At 43.1% G+C, this 22,199-nt stretch overlaps 1 protein-coding gene across 6 annotated transcripts in view; it reads right to left on the reverse strand.

Moving 5' to 3' along the window:
• Positions 1-22,199, reverse strand: part of LOC130181505 (echinoderm microtubule-associated protein-like 6) — a 75,614-nt gene that overhangs the window by 15,103 nt on the left and 38,312 nt on the right. For 2 of the 6 annotated variants that reach the window (XM_056395764.1, XM_056395767.1), the window contains exons 12-30: positions 21,467-21,679; positions 21,215-21,382; positions 20,258-20,364; positions 16,852-16,988; positions 16,428-16,614; positions 16,196-16,301; positions 15,470-15,563; positions 13,294-13,394; positions 11,987-12,189; positions 10,140-10,251; positions 9,302-9,429; positions 7,663-7,804; positions 7,196-7,348; positions 6,954-7,085; positions 6,685-6,773; positions 5,757-5,933; positions 5,028-5,262; positions 4,400-4,526; positions 2,209-2,223 (exon numbers count right to left, since the gene is read on the reverse strand). In XM_056395764.1, the coding sequence (XP_056251739.1) occupies positions 2,209-2,223; positions 4,400-4,526; positions 5,028-5,262; positions 5,757-5,933; positions 6,685-6,773; positions 6,954-7,085; positions 7,196-7,348; positions 7,663-7,804; positions 9,302-9,429; positions 10,140-10,251; positions 11,987-12,189; positions 13,294-13,394; positions 15,470-15,563; positions 16,196-16,301; positions 16,428-16,614; positions 16,852-16,988; positions 20,258-20,364; positions 21,215-21,382; positions 21,467-21,679 (2,626 nt within the window). The remainder of the gene's footprint in view (positions 1-2,208; positions 2,224-4,399; positions 4,527-5,027; positions 5,263-5,756; positions 5,934-6,684; positions 6,774-6,953; positions 7,086-7,195; positions 7,349-7,662; positions 7,805-9,301; positions 9,430-10,139; positions 10,252-11,986; positions 12,190-13,293; positions 13,395-15,469; positions 15,564-16,195; positions 16,302-16,427; positions 16,615-16,851; positions 16,989-20,257; positions 20,365-21,214; positions 21,383-21,466; positions 21,680-22,199) is intronic. The other 4 variants (XM_056395769.1, XM_056395768.1, XM_056395766.1 and 1 more) reach the window with 3 other exon arrangements.

Here is a 22,199-nt window from a genome sequence, read left to right on the forward strand (position 1 = left end):
CTGCTGCGTCTTTTGCTATGCTAGCTAATCGTGTTAACAGGCTAACATGCACAGGCAATCAGAGAATCAGTTTTCAGTCCCGGGTCAAAACCAGACCAGGACCCTAACCCCTTAAAGCTCCTCCAGTGTAAAGGTGTGTGTCCATGTGTAGTGTGATTATAGATCAGCTCTAGCTTCTATATTAATACTGTGAAAGTATCAAAGCCTCAGTCCACAGAGAAATGCACACAGCCTGTATTCAGAAACTGAGCCTTAAAACCAGCCGTCAGGACTTCTGTGACTTTGTGATGTCACAACGAAAATATAACAATGTGAATATTCTGTATGTTTCTTCTGTGTTTTACTCTTCCACTCTTGCTACTTTATGTTTTCTTCTTCTTTTAAAATGATATTTCTTCTCTTTGTGTCTCAGATTTGATTCTGCTTCTATTGTGTGTTCTTTACCCTGTGAATAAAGTTTTTTTTTTGATGATTTTGCTTCCCGCCCTTAGACTCATTTTCTGCCTTGGACCCAGGACTGTTAACGTTCCCGCCTTTGCCTCGCACATGCTCAGTTGAGAAATGACCTCAGGCTCCTGTACCATCTTTTAACATGACCTTAGCATGATTACAGATGTCAGACGTAGGACCCGGTTTAGTCAGAACACGTTTCCTTCTCTTGTGAATCTGTGAACAGTCGAGATTCACCTGAGAAACAAAACCTGAACTAGAAAAGAGACGATGAGTTCTCGGGACAATGAGCCAAATCCAAGCTTTTTTAAGAAAGTAGAGCCGAGATGATCTGAACTTCTAAAGCCCCATTCGGACAGGATGTTGTTCCTCTACGTGAGGCGCTGTGGTCGGACACGATGACCTCATGTGTGTCATTCTGGTTTTTGTGAAGTGGATCTCTGAGATTTACCTCCACATGAAGAGTTCTTCTTCTACTATTCTTTCAGCTCACTGTGAAATTTGTCTTTTGTGTCAAAAACAGAGGATGTTAGATCCATTTTTTGTATTTTACTGTAAATTATATTTTCACAATAATTTATTAAACTGATGTAAATACTTCTAATTTATGATTTGATTCAAAAGTTCAAGTAATTATTTTGGATTTATCTTTGGATCTATTGTGATTGATCAGATGATGATCAGCTGTGATAGAAGGAAGGAGGTGGGATGGAGAATTGTTAACGTCTTTGACCTCACGTTAGAATAAAGAATAAATAAATGTAAATTTAACGAGCCCCGTCAAGGTGACACAGATTTAAAAGAAGTAGAAGGAACAGGTGATCACAGAGGAAGTCAGAAATGTTAGAAACATGCTTACGCCAATTTACAGGACCGTTTGGGAAAATATTAAAAACTAAACCTATATGTTGTCAAACTGTCCCTTTAACAGCAGCCGAATCAGCTGTTATCACTTCCTGTTTGCACTGAACCCGTGGATGTTCAAACAACTATCACTGGATCACTGTGAAACTGAAGGAGAAAAAAAAAAAGACTTTTATTCTGGAGGAACATCAGACATAACGATTTCCACAGGAAGTGGAAGTCACGCTGAATCAGATCAACGAGTGTCATGTCTGTGAGTTCAGGTCTGACTGAGTTCGGACTCTGAGGAGGAGCAGCGCTTCTAACGGACCAGAGACGACTTCACTCCCCACCTTCCCCTGTGATGTTAATCCTGTGTCAATGGGGCTTTAGCTCGCACTATGAGTAGGATGAACGAGTGATGAACGAGTGATGAACGAGTGATAGTGGAGAACGAGTGCAGGACAAAAACCAGACCAAACACAGATCAGGAGGAGACGGACGACAGCAGAGGAAAAGACAAGGACACAGGTGAAAGGATGACGGGAAGATGGGTTGGAAAGAGGAGGAAGAGGCAGAGGAAGAGAGGGACAGGAAGTGATAAAAGACAGGAAGTAGAGGATGAGGAGAAGAAATGGCAGGATGACCAAAAAAGAGTGTAATTTAACAGGGACATTATTAGAAAACTTTGTTCAGACAATGAACAATGAGAAGAATCATCTTCTTCATGTTACATAAACTATACAAATACAAAATAAAAGCATGTAAACATGAAAGGATAAATATGGATCTAGAGAGCTGAACTTCCTGTCATGCCCCCCCTGCCCTCACCACATGAAATACACATGTTCATTAAACATTTTACTTTCCCTGTCTGAGAAAATCATCACACAGTAAGTATCAGGTCATACTTACTTGACAATGCCCTGCCTCCAGGGGAATGCAAGTTAAAACACAACACAGATATTAAAGAGTTTCCACAAGCGATGCCACACGGCAGCAGCAGCAGCAGCAGCACTCAGGAAGTAAGGGTACCACGAAGGGACAAAAAGAAGAGTTGGTCAGTGTATGAACGGACACAGTCTGTGTCTCTACTGCTGTAAATGTAAATGTGTGGATACATTATATTTAAAGGTTTTTGATGGGTCCTAGTCATGGACGGATTACTGAAGGGGCCGAATGAGCACAGATAAAATAAGCTAAGCTAAGCTAAGCTAAGCTAAACTCATATAAAATAAGATCAACAAAGATAAGATAAGATAAGATAAGCTATCATAAAATAAGCCAAGCTAAACTAAACTAAGCTAAACTAAACTAAACTAAGCTAAACTATGCTAAGCTAAGATAAGATAAGATAAGATAAGATAAGCTCATATAAAATAAGATAAACAAAGCTAAGCTAAGCTAAGATAACCTATCATAAAATAAGTCAAGCTAAACTAATATAAGCTAAACTAAACTAAGCTAAGCTAAACTAAACTAAACTAAATTAAACTAAGCTAAACTAAGCTAAGCTAAGCTAAGCTAAGCTAAGCTAAGATGAAATAAGATCGTCCTTTATTAGTCCCGCAGTGGGGAAAGTGAACAGAATGAAAAAAAGAAAAACTTAAAAAAGATAAATAATTGATAATAATAATATAAAATGTGTAATCAGATATTTAAATATAAGAAATATATCTCTTCATGTCGGTGCCCCGAGGCTCATTGTCTCATAATCCGTCCGTGGTCCCAGTATTTAGATTAACGAGTTCTGTTCCCTGCAGAACCAACGTAAACCTTCATGGTTCCCTTTGTTTGAGGGTTTGAAGCTCATTAAGACTCAGACTGAGCCAGAGCAACATTCAGTGACATGCAGAAGCCAGGGCATGCATGAAACACACACACACACACACACACACACACACACACACCTAAGCGTACACACTGGGAACACACAGTTACTGTGACACACACCGAGGATCGGAGGAAACATAAAGTTTCAGTTCGTCATAAAGAGAAACAGCACAGACGGTTTCTGAAACTCTGGACTGTGGACAGAGTTTAAACCTGCACCAGCGACATGAAACCACCAGAGTGTGACAGAGTGAAATCACTGGGCCTCATGTAGGAACATATTTATATCATTATCATAAACGTCCCGGTGTTTTTCTGAGTTTTCTGAGTCTGAGGACTCAAGGACGAACTGATTAGATTTTGGGGGTCAAAGGTCAAAGTCACCATGACCTCACGCTGTTTTGGCCTTGTGAACGCAATATCTCCATAACGCCTTGAGGGAATTTCTTCAAATTTGGTAAAAATGTTCACCTGGAGTCAAGGATGAACTGATTGGAATTTGGTGGCTAAAGGTCAAAGTTCAAAGGTCAAAGTCACAGTGACCTCACAAAACATGAATTTGGATTTGTGAACACAATATCTCCAGAACTCCTCAAGAGAATCCCTTCAAATCTAACACAAACGTTCACTTGGACTGAAGGACGAACTGATTAGATTTTGGGAGTCAAAGGTCAAATGTCAAGGGCGTGGTGACCTCAAGGAACACGGTTTTGGCCTTGTGAATGCAATATCTCTGTAATACCTTGATGGAATTTCTACAAATTTGGCAAAAACGTTCACTTGGACTCAAGGATGAACTAACTTGACTTTGGTGGTCAAAGGTCAGAGGTCACAGTGATACTGAGTGAGACATACTTTATAGACATAACTCAAGACTTCATACAGCAGTTATGACAAGATTTCATACAAATGGTTCATATTTTCTCTGACTCTGGATAAACAGGGATGTAACCTGGAACTAGTCTGAGTGGCGGAGGGATACGACCACGGGGAGGATTCTAGTTTGTTTTTATTCATATAGTTGCTTATTGTGTTATTTACTCACATTTAATTTAGTCAGTTCAGTTATTTCAGTCACATTTGTCGTGTTTGTATTTTTGTGTAAAGTTAACATGCAAAAACAAATAAAAAAAACTGGTGCAGCTTTAAACTCTGGGTTCAAGTCATCTGAAACATCTGTCTCAAACAACCTGCTGTCGTGGTCGTGGTGTGTGTGTGTGTGTGTGTGTGTGTGTGTGTGTGTGTGTGTGTGTGTGTGTGTGTGTGTGTATACCTCTCCTCAGCAGACAGCTCCTTCAGCTGTTGGTGAGGTTTGGTTCCACTCATCTCTCGGATGCTGACGGCGTACATCTTGGTGGTGTAGTCCACCGTCTTCTCCCGCGCTACGTCGCTGTCGTAGCCTTTAAACACGCACGTTCATAATCACACACACATTCATAATTGCTGCAGCAACTAGAGGGCGCTGTCACCTGACGGCACTTTCTGAAATGACTGATACTGTTGTTTTTCTTTAAGAAGTCAGTCTCCAACTTTGGCACAAAGATTGTCAGTAAATCGATTCGTCATTTGTTCTGTTCAATGTCAGGAAAAGCTGAAATCAAAACTTCATAAAGCCCAAAGTGACATCTTTAAATGTCTTATTCATTGTGTATTTCCTTTGTGTAAATATTAACAAGGAGCGAAAGATTCAGTTTACAGTCGATTAAAAGCATCAAATCCTCATTAATCAAAATAGTTGCTGATGAATTTTCTGTTAATTGACAAATCTATTAATTGATTAATACTTGCAGCTGTATTTGGCACCAGCCAGGTCCGGGTCTTGGTTTTAGGCCCATGCATCATGTTGTGTATTTATATTCAAGTTTAACAATCTTTTGAAATAAAGACGAAGCCACGCCCACCTCCGTCCTCCTCGATGTCGTCGTCCGACTCCTCGCTGTCCACGGGCGGCCGGTTGTCACGAAGCAAAGGCCCCTCCCCCTCCCCACTGACCCCGCCTCCTCGCTCCCTTGCCCAGATCATCAGGGCGGTGTCAGCCCCACCCACCGTCAGCAGGGTGGAGTCGTCCTGAGCCCAGCGGACGTTGGTCACCTGGGCGCTGTGGCCGACATAACGCTTGAAGCGCGAGTACTGACCCTGGAGGGAAACGAGAAACACACCTGTTTACACCTGAGACAGACTTTTCTACTTTTATAAGACGAAAAACAACAATGAAAAAATACACAGTTAATATAAACAAAAATATACAGTTTTGCTATCACTACATAGCTAACGTTAGCATTAACAGCTGTTTACTTACCAGTCTTGCCTAGAGCTTCAGCCATTGTTGTGTTTACAAAAAAAGAAGTTATAATATGTCCTCTGAGCAGCGCTACTTTTTCAGGGCAGACTGGACGCTACTGTGACTCGGTATCGGAAAGTAACGAGACGGACCGGGGCTAGCTGGTTAGCATGCTAACTTCAGTAGAAGGAAAGAAGTTATAGAAATAGAAGCAAAACAAGAGTGTTGATTTGGGGTTAGGGTTGCTGACTGGTAAGTTAACAGCTGTCAATGCTAATGTTAGCTATGTAGCTAATAGCAAAACTAACAAATAGCTCCGTTGAAAACAGAGTGGAAAACTCTGTCGTACTCTGACGGGGTAGCCGAACAGTTTGAGGAATCCGAAATCATCTCCGGTGGCGAGCAGCGTGCGGTCTCCGGTGAGCGACGTGGCGTTGATGTCGGTGATGTCGCTGTGCGTTGGCCAGATTCCCTCGCAGCTCAAACCCAGGACACATGTCCAGCTGGACCACTCCACCCGCTCCAGCTACACACACATACACACACACACACACACACACACACACACACACAATAACATAATACATGTTTTTTTAAAGTGGATCTGTTTGTGTTAAAATGTGTCGATTGTGTCAAAAATGTAGGAGGTCAGAAATGTTAGAAACAAACACCAACTTACAAGAACAATATAACGTCAGAAAACATTAAAACCATCAGGACCCTGTAAGAACTCGTCAAACGTGCTGTTGTAATGTCAGATACAGCAAGGTGCTGCAACATTTTTAAGCCTGTATTTGTTCACATGTAGTCAAACTGTCCCTTTAACAGCACCTGAATCCGCTGTAATCAGCTGATGTTTGCAATGCATCATGGGTGCACAGACAACTATCACTGGATCATTGTTATACTGAAGGAAACTTAAAAACAGGAGGATTCTGAATGAAGTTCTGCAGCATCTTTTGAGTGGATTCTAATCTTTTATTTTAGAAATATTATATTATATTATTATCAGAGATCATGATATCCTCAGGAAGTGATGTCACACTGAATCATATCAACATGTGTTTCATGTCTGTGAGTTCAGGTCTGACTGAGTTAGGAGTTTTTGACAAACCAGATCCTGTGATGTCACCGGGGTTAAATGTCGTCTTGAACCATGAGGTAAATCACTGAGGGGCTTCATTTCCCGTGTCCCCCTGTGATTTTAACATGTGCCAACACACACACACACACACACACACACACACACACACACACACACACACACACACACTGACCTCAGAGTTTCTGATTGTTTGTCTTTTTCCTCTTGGGGCTTCAAAGAAAAGCTGCTCTTTGGCTCCTGTGTTCACCTGCAGCAGTTTACCTGCCACACACACACACACACACACACACACACACACACACACACACACACACACACACACACACACACACACACACGCACGCACAGTGAGACTATATAACTTTTGAAAGAATAAACAACCAGAGTTTCCTCAACAAACTTCACGTTCGAAGAGAGAGAGAGAGAGTGTGTGTGTGTTACCTCGAGCGTCCCAGTCGATGTGTGTGATGTAACTGGACGCTCCTTTACAGATTCCCACTCTCTTACTGCTCAGCACGTTGTAGATGTCCACGAAGCTGTCATGTGACGCCACCGCCAGGTATTTACCTGAGTCTGAGACCGTGAGTGAGACAGTGTCAAACAAAAGTGAAGATGAGCGGATACGTCTTTAAGCAGCGTGTGTGTATGTGTGTGTGTGTGTGTGTGTGTGTGTGTGTGTGTACCTGGGGTGAAGCGGACGTCAGAGATGGCGTCACGGCGATGATGGAAGCTCACCAGATCCTCCAGCGTGTCTGCGTTCACCACCAGCACGCCGCCGTCACTCAGGCCGACCGCCAGCGCCTTCCCATCAGGAGAGAAGGCGCAGCAGCGGCCGCCTGGAAAACACACACACACACACACACACACACACACACACACACACACACACACACACACACACACACACACACACACACACAGACACATTTTCATCTCCGTATCAAGGACCTGTTTAGCTTAGCTTAGCACAAAGACTGGACGCAGCCGAGCTCTAACAAAAGAGAAAAACAAAACCCTCGAACCTGAAGAAAAGAATCAATCTAAACAACTTAAAGGATGATTTGATAATTAATCAGCTGTGATGTAACACGTCCAGGAGATATTGTAGTTATTATATATTATAAAATGGCGGCCTGCTTCCGTATCTGACCTCGCTTCAGCTTGCGGACGGCCACCATGCGGTGATTGGCCGACGTCTCCCACAGTCGCAGGGTTTTATCGTCGCTGACGGTGGCACAGATGGGGAGGAGGGGGTGGGGGGCCAGACCCCAGACCTCACCCTCCATGTGGCCCTACACGCACACACACACACACACACACACACACACACACACACACACACACACACACACACACACACACACACACACACACACACACACACACACAGGAAGACATTTGTTATCAGAACTGATGGAGTCAGATTTGATGTGTGAATTCGGAGCAGTCACGTTCAGGTGATCATTTGATTAACTGATTGAGAGAAAATTGATTGATATTGATTATTGATGAATCATTTAAGTCACTTTTTAAAGGAAAATAAAATGTCATCTTCCAGCAGCTCTTGAGTTTCTCAGTTTTCTATGACAGTAAACGCAACATTTATATTTTTGATTCTCAGTCAGACAAAACAAGACACTAGAACATGTTATACACTGATCAATCGATCAATTATTAAAGAAAATAAGAGTCGGATGTATTGATCATGAAAATAATATTCGGGTGCAGACTGTACTCAGGGCTGAAAACCTCCACTGTGTGTTTGTTGGTAAAACACTGTTTAAATTTATGATTAATATTCTACTAAAAAGATTTAGCATCAGTCACAGACACATGAAGGAACAGCGCCCTCTGTTGGATAGATGATAAAACCACATGATCTTTATATAGTAGATCATAAAGTTAAAGTTAACTTAAGTGTCAGTGCATCCACATTATACATTATTATAGAAACATCATCAATTTCATACTAATTTTGTTGACTTCATTCTGCCTTCACCTACACACACACACACACACACACACACACACACACACTCCTGCTTGCGTCACTGCACGCCAACATGTAAAATCACTAAGGTGCGTCACACAGGAAACATCACACACACACTGTGTTTAATCTGGACAGAAAAGTGTTGGACGACGTCATGCTGTTCTGTGTGTGTGTGTGTGTGTGTGTGTGTGTGTGTGTGTAAGTGCCTATTGATCTGCAGCAGACAGCTCTCCTCACCATGGCAACAGGTGCTGAAGCAGACTACCAGACATTTAAAGAATCCTTGAGATTTTCAACATCTCTCACACACACACACGCACACGCACGCAGACACACACACACACACACACACACACAAAAACGTGGTAAAGATGTAGATGATTTGATTCAAACAGACTGGAATCATTATTTCACAGAAGACACTTAAAGTTCATTGTTTGACGTCTGTTCTGGACCTTTCAGTCGGATCACATGATCTTCTTCAGATGAAGTTCGTCCAGTTATGATGGAATGATTGATTAGGTTAGATTATGATGAACAGGAAACACTGCAGCATGTGATCCATGTTACTGCTGCTGGACAAACACAGTGGGACTCTTATTGTGAAGGAGTCACAGGAAACACAACGAACAGTGAGCTGACAGGTGAAGAGCTGCTCACCTGCAGCTCCTGAACTCACCATACTAACTTCAGCTCAACAGCCAGACACACACACACACACACACACACACACACACACACACACACACACACACACACACACACACACACACACACACACACACTCCCAGTGTACCTGCACCAGCAGGGTCATGGGTCCGGTCTTGTCGATTTCCAGAACTTCTCCGTTCTTGGTTCCCACCAGGATGTGACCGTGACCCAGAGTGATGGCTCTGATGGACGGGTTGTCCTCCAGCAGCAGGCCTACACACACACACACACACACACACACACACACACACACACACACACACACACACAGATAAAGTCCTCTGAGTAGTTGATCCAGTTCAGGTAAGTATTCAGGTGCACAGACAGGTGTGAGTCACCGTGTGTCCAGGTGGGGGCAGTGTTGGACAGAAGAGTTTCTACTGATCATGTTAAACAGTGACGACAGTTAAAACTATGTTCAGTGAAATTCAACCTTCACAACAGAGACACACGATGTATTTGTATGTACAGAGAAAGAATTAAAACTGTTGCTGCAAAATGTTTTTTAATATTTGTGAAAAGTTCAAACTGATGATCTAATCTGTCCATCGCACAGTGATAGTTTTATCTATTCTATATTGATTTACGTTTACAGCAAGTCTGTTTTCTCATGTTTGATTCTTCAGAGGTGAAGATTTCACTTTTTACTGTCTGATGACTTTAGTTACTTTGTTAATTCATATTAATAATACAAAATATAATCAACAAACACATTATAATGTATTAATAAACTTAAGACGTCATATATTAATGTATTAGTAAAAACAATTAAATAATAAAAGATTCAATATTCTGATTAATAATTTTAGTTTTTGTACTTTATCTTTATTTTGATGATGATTAAATTAAATGTATGAATACAGGACTTTACCTAACAACCCACCTATCTGCCCCCCCCCCCCCCCCCCCGGTGACGTTTGTACCTTTAGATCCCGGGGACAGCGCCGCTCTCTTGATGGCGTAGGTCTTCAGACAGCGGTCAAACATGTCGTCCCACAGCTCCACCACGCCGTCCTTCCCGCCGGTGACGAAGCCCTGGAAAACAAATTATTATCAAATTCAATACAAGTTCATTGACTGTATGTTGCAGATTGTGACAAGAAGATCAGTCCACAGACAGACAGTCGGCATCTCCATGACGACACGATGATCAAACTACAAGAGTCAGTGATGGAAACACTGAAAACACTGAATTTGATTTAAGAACAGTGACTAAAACATTTGAAATAAGACAAATAAAGACAGAACAAATACGTTCCTCATGTTTCCTCACTCAGATACTCTCCCCCCCCCCTCACCCCCTCCCTCCCCCCTCAGAGCTGTGTGCTGTCGTCCTCCCGACAGGTTTCCCTCCCCCTCAGCCTGAGATCTTCAGATCTGTTTGATGTCAGTCTGGTTTCTCTGAAGACTCTCACACAGTCGATGTCAGGTTGTAAAAAGTCTATTTTTACCTCAATGAGAACTTTAAGACTCAAACACCAGTTCAACCATGAACAACACGATGATAAAAAACATTCAAACCAAAACAGTTTCTTAAAGCTCCTCCAGTGTAAAGGTGTGTGTCCATGTGTAGTGTGATTATAGATCAGCTCTAGCTTCTATATTAATACTGTGAAAGTATCAAAGCCTCAGTCCACAGAGAAATGCACACAGCCTGTATTCAGAAACTGAGCCTTAAAACCAGCCGTCAGGACTTCTGGAACTTTGTGATGTCACAACGAAGCAGTCACCAAGCCCCGCCCACCTGGACCCACCATCCAAACCTTGCAGGATTTGGTTTCTCTGAGTGTTTTTACCTGAAATCTGCTGTATTTTTATTGGATCACTCAGAAAACAGTGAGCCAATCAGAAGAGAGGCTCAGAGCCTCCAGTCAGGTGTAAATATACTGACGCTGTGATGATGGAAGCAGAAAGTAGGATCAAGTTATTCTGAAAAAAAAAACAAAAAAAACCAAAGGACAGAACAAAGAGATGAACACGAGCGAACAGACAGATGAGGTTTTGGTAAATCCAGATTCTCCTGTTGGTTTTTTATTGGCTCATCAGTCTGAAAAATCCTGTTACATAATAAGACAGAGTCATATAGTGAATGGAGAGAGAGAGAGAGAAAGAGAGAGAGAGAAAGAGAGAGAGAGAGAGAGAGAGAGAGAGAGGAAAACAGATGGAAGAGGAAACAGCAGGAAAAAAAAAGTAAATCTACTACACGTCTGCTCACTCCTACATTCAGGTTTTTGGGCATTTAGCCGACGTTCCTGTTCATCATGACTAACACTGAGTGCAACAGTAGAGTAGGTTCACACACACACACACACACACACACACACACACACACACACACACACACACACACACACACACACACACACACACACACACACACACACACTCTCTCTCTCTCTGAGCTGACAGAATGTAAAGGGCCCATTAGCAGGAGGAGGATCGTCTGGAGAACGGGTCACACTGTTTAATCAAAACCTGTTTTTATTTGAACACTGTACTGAATCAACACACACACACACACACACACACACACACACACACACACACACACACACACACACACACACACGGATGCTGCCCTCGTTCCAGCCCTCACCTACAGGCTCTGAGGCACAGGTGAGCTCGACAGTCCCCTGGGGCCCCCAGCTGGAGGGCCGCCAAAGAGCAGGAAGAAATCTGTTGAAATTAATTAAGTCCAGAATGAAAATGAGATTAATGAGAGCAGTCTGACCTCAGCGGGCTGTGATTTAAAGACACAGCCCCTCCTCACCTTGTCCAGGGAGAACATGGCGAACACCGGTCCGTCGTGAGCTTTGACCGTCTTCAGCAGCAGCGGTTCCTTCCAGATGTAAACGTCTCCGGTGGCAGCTCCGGTGAACACCAGCGCCTCGCTTCGGCCGTAGCACACCGACATCATGGTCTCTGGCCGGCCGACGCTCCTGAACGCACCGCGCCTGAAGGTCAGACCGCCACCTGGAAGGACAGAGACGGAAGCACCACATCAGGTGGAGCGTATTCAAAAGCCCTGTCTCAATTCAGGGGCTTCCCTGAAGGCTCCAACGGGTGGATCCTTCGGCGCCCAACATATCCCAAGATTCATTGCACGCTGTTAGCGAAAGCAAACACTGCCAGAGAGCCGGAGCACGACACTGTTAATGTAAGTTTTGTGTTTCAGCTCAGATCAACAGCTGATGGTACAACTGTTAAAACCTCAACGTCAAACTAGCATCACCTCCTGGTGGTCGTATCCCTCCGCCTCTCAGACTAGTTTAAGGTTACATCCCCGTCGTTTTGTGAGGTCATTGTGACCTTGACCTTTGACCTTTAACCTCCAAAATCTAATCATCTAATCAGTTCGTCCTTGAGTCGAAGTGAATGTCTGTGCCAAAGTTGAAGAAGTTCGGTCAAGGCGTTACTGAGACATCGTGTCCGAGAGAATGAGACGGACGGACAACCCGAAAAACAATAGCAATAAAAAGTTACATGTTGTTAAGGTTGCTAGGCGACAGGAGCGGGAAACAGCTGACCGTCTCATTTCAGTCCTGGTGTACAACAGCTACGGCGGACCGTACTTTCGTAGACCACGTACTGCTATGATTTCTAAATGGACTGATTTGACGCTGACCGAACGTGTCAGTCACACTGAATATGAAAACACATGCATCACGTCGTGTTTGCTCAGCTGCGACTCAGAAAGTGTGTGGTATTTAATGTTAACTGCAGCAGTCGCCAGCGGACCAAACTACAATAACCAACTTCCTGTTTTTTTTTTGTTTGCATCATCTTCACTTCTCACTTTGAAAACTTCTGGCTAAAGGTCACTAAACTTCACAGATGTTACAGACAGAACTCATTAGATTCATTTAAACTTTAATTGTCTCTTCTGGGACACCGTCTGCTGCAGCAGCAAAAGGTCAGGGAAGGACAACAGAGTATAAATAATTTTACCGTGAACGAGCGGGGATTTAAGTAAAGCACCAGAAAAACACTGCATGGTAAAAGTTGTCACTGGGATAAAACCTGCTTTGCTGAATGTTTAATTAATCCCACAGTCACACGTCCCTCATGCAGTTTTACCTGCATGCTGCCAGAACTTGATGTGTTTGATTCCCACAGTGACCAGTTTGTCCATCAGCATGGGATTACACTTCACCACAAATATCTTCTCCTTATGGCCCCTAAAGAAAGAGAGACACAAGTCAAAGGTTCAGTATCTGGCTTCGACTGTACACAACCTATAAATACTAACAGTGTGTTGAAGGAGGAAACAGGAAACGCTCTGTGATGGAGTTTTCTGGAGACATCGATGTCTTAAAGCTCCATATTTCCTTCTTCTTCTGTGTTTTATTTGAAGTGTTGATCCATCAAAAGATATATTTGTGGTTTTAAGAAACAAAAACCATCTCAGTGTAGTTTTACATCTCCTCTCTCAGGCTTCTCTCTGCATCTCTAGTAACAACAGGTCGGTGAGCCAATCAGAAGAGAGGAGGCTCTGAGCCTCTCTTCTGATTGGCTGACTGTTTTCTGAGTGATCCAATAAAAATATAGCAGATTTCAGGTAAAAACACTCAGAGAAACAAAATCCTGCAAGGTTTGGATGGTGGGTCCAGGTGGGCGGGGCTTGGTGACTGCTTTGTTGTGACATCACAAAGTTCCAGAAGTCCTGACGGCTGGTTTTAAGGCTCAGTTTCTGAATACAGGCTGTGTGCATTTCTCTGTGGACTGAGGCTTTGATACTTTCACAGTATTAATATAGAAGCTAGACCTGATCTATAATCACTCTACACATGGACACAGACCTTTACACTGGATGCAGTTTTAAGCAGAAGTATTTATTGTTGCTTGAAGCACAGATGTATATAAACCTATAAGTTGTCACGTTACCAACTATATTCCCAATATGTCAAACTCCTACTGGACGCTTAAACCCAGACGTGACCCCACGTTGAGCATCTTCCTTGACTCTTGTCTCAGTTTGCAGAACGTCTGTCCCTGGGACTCGGAGACGCCTCCTACTCTCCCTCAAACCTTCCTACACTCACTGTCAACAAGACGCCTGATAACCTTGGTTACTACGGCAACTGTGGGTGGATGACAGTGTAGCAGCTGCTCACTGATCTCGAGTGTCGACATTTACAGACTTAAAGGAAGAAATTCTTTCACAAGTTCCATCTGAACAGCAAAGTTAAACGCAGCAGAAGGAGAACAACAGCAGAACAGTATCAGCAGTCACAACAGACACAACCAGTTGTACCAGTAGCAGTAACACTACCAGTAGTAGCAGTGACGTCAGTGTAGTAGAGCTGACAGCTGTTCTCAGTAGTTGTAACAGGCCTAGTAGTAGTTGTACTTCCACTGCTATGATGAGTAGTAATAAAATATGTATAGTTTACAGGTTACTGTAATATTGGATTTCTCTTCATTATTAATTAATTTCTGAATTATTTTTAATGTCTGTCTCCACATGCAGCTGCTAAAATGGTTGAAAATATATATATTTCTTGTCTGCCTCGTATTCAGATTCAGATTCAGCCTAGACAGAGACAGCTCTAGTGGAAGGTGTCAGTTTTGTGTAATAGTGCTGGTGCGGCCGTCAGGTGAGAAACCACAGACTGTAAATACAGATGGACGCAGCCTCTGTGACGTCACCCGCAGGTTTCTGAAGCTCAGAGTGAGCTGCTCCACCGTCACCATGTTGGCATTGTCTGACTCCGCCCCCTAACTCCCAGCTAATCCAAAAATGGGCAAAGAGGAGGGGCCCCTGCCACGCCCTCGATCCTCCATAACTTTAGTCCTTAATAAAATGTAAACAGGAGAGTTATATAAACAGGTGAAGGAGCAAATTAGCTCTAGAGACCAAAACAGTTTTTGTACCAGGCTGTAAATATGTTGATTTCTGCTGTAAAGTTGGACATTTTAACATGGGAGTCTATGAGGACTAACTCACTGCTGGAGCCAGACTCTAGTGGCCATTAGAGGAACTGCAGCTTTTTAGCACTTCAGTGTTGACGCTTCATGTTTAACCCTCGGAGGTTGATGTGTGTCGGCTCTAACCCGTGAACATGTGCGCCGAAATTAAAACCAAGACGTTCCGCAGCTGCAAAGCATCCAGCGTGTTCCTGACCTAATTGTAGTAGCAGTTGTGTGGCTGCAGTGGTAGTAGTGGTAGTAATGATAGTAATGATAGTAATGATAGTAATGATAGTAATGATAGTAATGACAGTAATGATAGTTTATGTAGAAGAAATTGTACCTGGCAGTGGCGAGTTTCTCTCCTCTCTTCCAGTCCCAGACTACGATCGAATGTCCGTCATCGACTCCGACTGAGACCAGACTCTTTCCATCAGCTGCAGGAGAAACACAGAGAAAACACACTGTATATATATTTACTACTTATTCACATAAAAGGTTTCTAACAGACTTTATTGTTAAATAACGTCCAATTCTTCTCATTAAGTCTCAGAGGTAGAAAGTAAAGTGCGACTGCTGTTTTACTGTAGTGTCTCCATTTTCTCAGACTTCATGCTTTAAGGATTTGTGTGATTTAAATTGCCGCCTTTCACCAGGTGCATAAGAAAAAACTAAAGGGCAACGCGTATCCACCTGCACCCATTGATTTTATGTAATCACACACACACACACACACACAACACACACACACACACACACACACACACACACACTGTCCCACTTCCAGACTCTGCAGAGCATCATCTCTCCAGAAATCTTTTTATCAGAGAACTGCAGCTTCTTCTTCTGTCTGATGATGCGTTTGTGTGTCCTTCAGTTCAGCATTGGATGAATAGCAGCAAAAGAAAAGTAAAGGACGAACAAATGACGTACAGTTCATCCTCTGGAGGACCATGAAACATCCTGATAAAATGTCACAGCGATCAGTTCAGTAGCTGTGGAGGGATTTCAGTCTGGATTCAAAGAGGTGGGCCGAGGATCAGGACTGAAAAGGGTCAGAATCTGATACCTGAGAAGTCCAGTGCACACACTCCTCTCTGATGAAACCCCTTCAGCAACGACAGACACTTCATGGTCTGGATGTCCCACACGTGGATGGCTGGGTCCCTCCCCACCTGCACACACACACACAGTAGACAGGCTCCTCCCAGTAACGTTTGATCCCAGATTAAACACTGTGTGTGTGTGTGTGTGTGTGTGTGTGTGTGTGTGTGTGTGTGTGTGTGTGTGTGTGTGTGCACCTGTCCCGTAGCAGCGTAGTCCTTCAGCGGGTGGATGCTGAGGCTCAGGATGTCGTCATCGTGGCCGAGGTAGAAGCGCTGACTGTGCAGCTGTCGGTTGTAGACCACGCCCACCGCCGCCACATGGTACAACACCTCCCCCCCCTGAGTGTAGAACAGGTTGTTCCTACAGTCGTAACCACGGTACCTGCACACACACACACACACACACACACACACACACAGAGAACCAGTCAACCACCCAACTGGATCTTAACTAGTCCATTCAAGACTAAAGGAGACGGGAGATGATGAGAAACTCAGACACAGTCACTCTTTCATGTGCCATCTACATGTATGTAAAGAGGTGCATGACCTTTACACAGACACACACACACACACGCACACGCACACACACACACACACACACACTCTGATATGTTACCCATGAACAAACTGCAGCCGGAGGCCTTGGTCTGGTCCCCTCTGTCTCTTCAGAGATCCGACCTGCTGCTTCTTCTCTCTGCTCTGCTGTCTCAGCTGAGGCAGATCCTCCTTATACACCTTAATAATAAAAAAAAACTATACTAAACTATAATGTAATGAACATAAAACGTAATTAAAAACATTTGTATACAATGAGATGGAATAACTGATTTAAATAAACAATTCAAATAAGTAAAAAAACAGTAGTGTGCGAGTTAACACACACTAATACACTGATAAGTATTCTGTAAAGTTGCAGGGTGACATTAGAGGAAATGTCCTGGGCAGCTGAATTATCCACAGAGGTGTCCTCCTCTCCATAACAAATGCACCAGGGGATTAAAACCAGTAGAAACACTGATTAAAGCAGTTTCACTTTAAAAATCAGAGCTTCGCTGATGCTGTTCGGCAGCTGTTGCGTAGCGGGAAACTGAGACTGTAACTTATGAACCAGACGTTCAGGAAGTTTTTACCAGCAGCTGAATTATCCACAGAGGTGTCCTCCTCTCCACAACAAAAGGAGGGGGATTAAAACCAGTAAAAAATACTGAATAAAGCAGTTTATATTTAAGAAATCAGAGATTCATCGATGCTCTTCAGTGGACAAAGAACAGGACGTCTGCAGCTGCTTAAAATATAGAGTTGAAAACGCCCGAGGTGTAAAAAGTGTATGTGGCTTAAAACTAGATAAAAATAAATTTTGAGCTTCTGTCAGACAAACACACTGACACATGATCATAGAGGATATGATGTCACTGACAGGCAACCAATGACACGTTACCATGATTAAAATCACAGATTTCTCTGGTTTGAGAATTGATGGAAACATTTGAGAAAATGTAAGAACACAATTCATCAACATACAGAACACAGGTCTAGTTGTTTTTAGGTTTTTTATTTTATTTTATTATAATTACGTTATATATCTGTTTTATGTTGCTCTATCAGTATGGATCAGAGGCTCATCATCGACGTGGTGTTAAAAAATGTCTTTGTACACTGATCATCTTTATTTTGAAATTTCTTTACTTCAAGAAAATGAAATCATAAACCTTCAGTCATTGATACATAATCTCAAGATAACGACAACATCGTCTCATCTCCCGTCCTCACGTTCCTCTGCTTCTCTTCACTGGTTAGAAAATGGAAGTGAACACTCTGCAGTGTTTCCACCCTCAGCAGAACAAACGACTGCTCATTCTTCATGCAGATTATTCTGTGGAGGGTGAGTCGGCGTGTTTCAGCCGTCTGAGAGTTTCACACACACACACACACACACACACACACACACACACACACACACACACACACACACACACAGACTTTGCTCCCAGGAGGTTTGGGTCTGGCTGCGCTCCATGTTCAGAAGTGAATATTTCTGGAGCGTCACGGTGGATCAGCGCTGTCAGTTACAGACCAGTTAACTGGAACTGGAATCTAGACTCTCTGGTTTTTCCTCTTTTCTTTAATAATCTAAAAGAAAAATCATGAAAATGTGAAATAAATATATGTATTTTCTTCTTGCTCCTGGGTGGGTGTGAACCAAACATTGATGGCTGAAGATGAAGATGTATTTTTAACATTTTACCAATGCTCGAGGAAGAACTCAAGATACTAAAATAAAAGCATGAACATAATATAAAAATAATTTAATTTAAAATCTTACTTAAGTAAAAGTACACAAGTATAATTGAAGTATCAAAGTAAAAGTATTCATCCTTCAGAATAATGGCCTTGACTGACACATTATTATATATTACGTAATAGATTATTAATACGGAGTCATCAATGCTGAATGATTTACTGTTGTGGATTTAACTACTTTATACACACTTAGATAGTTCAGTCTGGTGGTTCCCAAACTAGGGGTCGGGTCCCTCCAAAGGGTCACCGGATAAATCTGAGGGGTCGTCAGATGAATCATGGGAGAGGAAAGAAGGAGGAACAAAACTCTGTAGTAACAGTCTGAGAGATTTAGAGGAGAAATACCAACAAACAACAACAAGTGGCTCCAACTAAACAATGTTTTCTTGTCAGGAAACAGACACCAGGAAAATACAGGTGCACACCTGTGGAACACCGACCCACACCTGGTGGACACCTCGCCCTCACTGCCTGTTTTTAAAAGAAAATTAAAAGAGGCATTTATAAGCTGTCAGATAGACTAACTGTGTTTTTGTTTGGGTACTCTGTCTTTGCTGTTTCTTTTGACTTGTTTTTTATTTATTTATCATTTTGTATGATTTAAATTTTTTACGGTGAGATGAAGTTTCAACATAAGCTCTAGATGGGTTTCATAGGTTGGAAACCAGTGGTTTAATTTTAAACAATATGTTGTTGTTTTTATATGCTTATCATCAATTAATCAATAATCAAGTGTTTTATTTTGAAAAGTAAGAAGTAACTATATCAGTCAAATAAATGTGGTGCAGGATTTCCCTCTGAAATGTGGAGGAGGAGACTAAAAGTGAAATAACACAAATGTAACATACTGCTTTGAGCTTATGCAATCTAGCTAGTTAGCATGCTAACATGTACAGTGTTTACTATGTTCATGATCTTAGCTTAGTGTGTTAGCATGCTGTTCATGCTGGTGGCGCTAAAGTAAAGTCAAGGGTTAGCCAAAGTCATTAGGCTTCATCCTCTGGGACCATGAGATATAAGTAGTGAAGCCTGGAGCTTAGCTGCTAGCAAACAAAAACAAACACAGAGGATTGAGGAAGGGAAAGAAAGTCAGAAGACAGGAGGAATAATGAAGACAAAAAGGAAGAAGGAGGAAACAGAAAAGAAGAAGGAAAGGAAGAAAGGAGGTAGGGAGGAAGTGAACAGTGAAAAAAGGCAGGATGGAGGGACGAAAGGGAGGATGTGGAAATGCAATAATAATAGTAAACAAATCCTTGTTTGCCTGTTTTTTCCAATTAAACTTTGGAGCCAGTGATAAATCTTATTACACACACACACACACACACACACACACACACACACACACAAACACACAAACACACACACACACTGTGAGCTCTATCTCCAAACAGCACATTGTTCCGACACTGGCGGCGCCTGGCTAACGGTAGTCACAGGGACACGAGCCAGGCAGCGGCTGGCGGCAGAGATAAGGCGTGTTTCATGATCACCATGGCAACCGCACAGAGCCCCGCCGCGCTCTAGCTGATGGGAATAAGGACGAGGAGCTGATACGGTGCAGCCTCCATTAAAAACACACTCAGCAGTAAAACACATCAATAGATGTCTCTGTGAAAAACAAACCAGTGTGGAGCGGCTGAGGGTTCAGCGCCTTGCTCAAGGGTCTGTGGGTCACCAAGACGACAACACAGATGGTCGCACCTGACATGGAGAGGTCGTACCTGTCTGTCGTAGTGGATCTGCGTTTCCTGTTCAATGTCGGAGTCGAGCTCCGGGACGTCTGACACGTCGCTGTCTGACTCCTCACTGTTGGAGTCTCCATGACTGTCTGCAGAGGACAGAGAGATAGGGACAGGTTCAGATTCACCCACTGATATAAACTATATATATATATATATATATATATTATATCAACTGCTGTGGTGAAAGTTAAAAAGAAGGTTAACATTCAAATTACTATTCAAACTGTGCTCCAATAACACTTATTACATTGCAGAGCTACTTATTCATTTACCTTTTGAGCAAATCAGAGTGAGCCCTCCTAAAGCTCCTCCAGTGTAAAGGTGTGTGTCCATGTGTAGTTTGATTATAGATCAGCTCTAGCTTCTATATTAATACTGTGAAAGTATCAAAGCCTCAGTCCACAGAGAAATGCACACAGCCTGTATTCAGAAACTGAGCCTTAAAACCAGCCGTCAGGACTTCTGGAACTTTGTGATGTCACAACAAAGCAGTCACCAAGCCCCGCCCACCTGGATCCACCATCCAAACCTTGCAGGATTTGGTTTCTCTGAGTGTTTTTACCTGAAATCTGCTTTATTTGAATTGGATCGCTCTGAAAACAGAAAACAGTCAGTCACTGACCTGTTGTTACTGGAGCTGCAGAGAGAAGCCTGAGAGAGGAGATGTTAAACTACACTGAGATGGTTTTTGGTTCTTAAAACCACAAATATATCTTCTTATGGATCAAAACTTAAAATAAAACAGAAGAAGGAAATATGGAGCCTTAAGACATCGATGTCTCCAGAAAACTCCATCACAGAGCGTTTCCTGTCTCCTCCTGTAACACACTGTTGATATTTATCGGTTGTGTACAGTCGAAGCCAGGTACTGCTAACTATTAGCAACCCCTCAAAGACCTTTTTAATCAATTTCATCCTGTCACTTCTGTTTCCCACCTTGTACGTTGACGTCCAGTCCTCCGTTCATGACAGACTCCGGCAGAAACCTCCACTGGAACAGGGCGTGGTCGGCCCCACCTGTGGTCAGCACCCACTGCAGGTCATGTGACCAGCGGACGTTGGTCACATGGGCCGAGTGACCGATGTACTTCTTGAATTTGGCTCCTGAGAGAAAACACGAGTTGCATTTATGAATGAAACTGAGACAAGAGAGAAAGAGAGAGAGACAGAGAAGGAGAAGACAGAGACCTTTCCTGAGACAGGGGAAGCGGTAGAGCTTAACGAGGCCGAGGTCGTCCCCGGTGACGAGCACGGCGGCGGTGTGATTGGCGTCCACGGCGTTGATCTCAGTTAGATCTGAGTATTTGGGCCAGATGCCGGTGACCTCTGAGCCCAGGACGCCACTCCAGGACGCCCAGCGTTGACCTTTCACCTCCTCCTTACTGACGACTGGCTTCCCCACTGCAGGAGGAGGAGGAGGAGGAGGAAGAGGAGGAGGAGGAGGAGGAGGAGGAGGAGGAAGAGAGTGTCTGTATGAACACACACGGCTCGGTCCTGATGCTAATGATAACAAACAGCCTATTCACACTTTTCTTTCAGTTAGAATCAGTTCAACATTGAAACATGACGATGATGCAGATTTTAATCAGAGTCGACGCTGAGCTGCTTCCTCTCACAGGAAATATTGTTTCATGTGGAGACAATGAACGACTGTGACTTCAGTTACAGCTGCCAAAATATTCCAATCCGTCCTCCAACCCACTGCTGCCAAACCACCGGTCCGTGGACCAGTACCGGGCCGCACAGAAAGGACGAATTATGCGTTTATGTATTTGTTTTTAATCAGTAAAATACAACAATTGCCTGTGCTATCATATAATAGCGCCCCGTACAGGTGCAGGCGTATTGGACCGTGGTTGTCATGGTTACAATAATAAACACACGGACTGTACCGAGAGCGGCGTAACCTCCGTGGGTTGGA

The sequence above is a fragment of the Seriola aureovittata genome, chromosome 14 (genome assembly GCF_021018895.1).
Source record: "Seriola aureovittata isolate HTS-2021-v1 ecotype China chromosome 14, ASM2101889v1, whole genome shotgun sequence".
NCBI lineage: Eukaryota > Metazoa > Chordata > Actinopteri > Carangiformes > Carangidae > Seriola > Seriola aureovittata.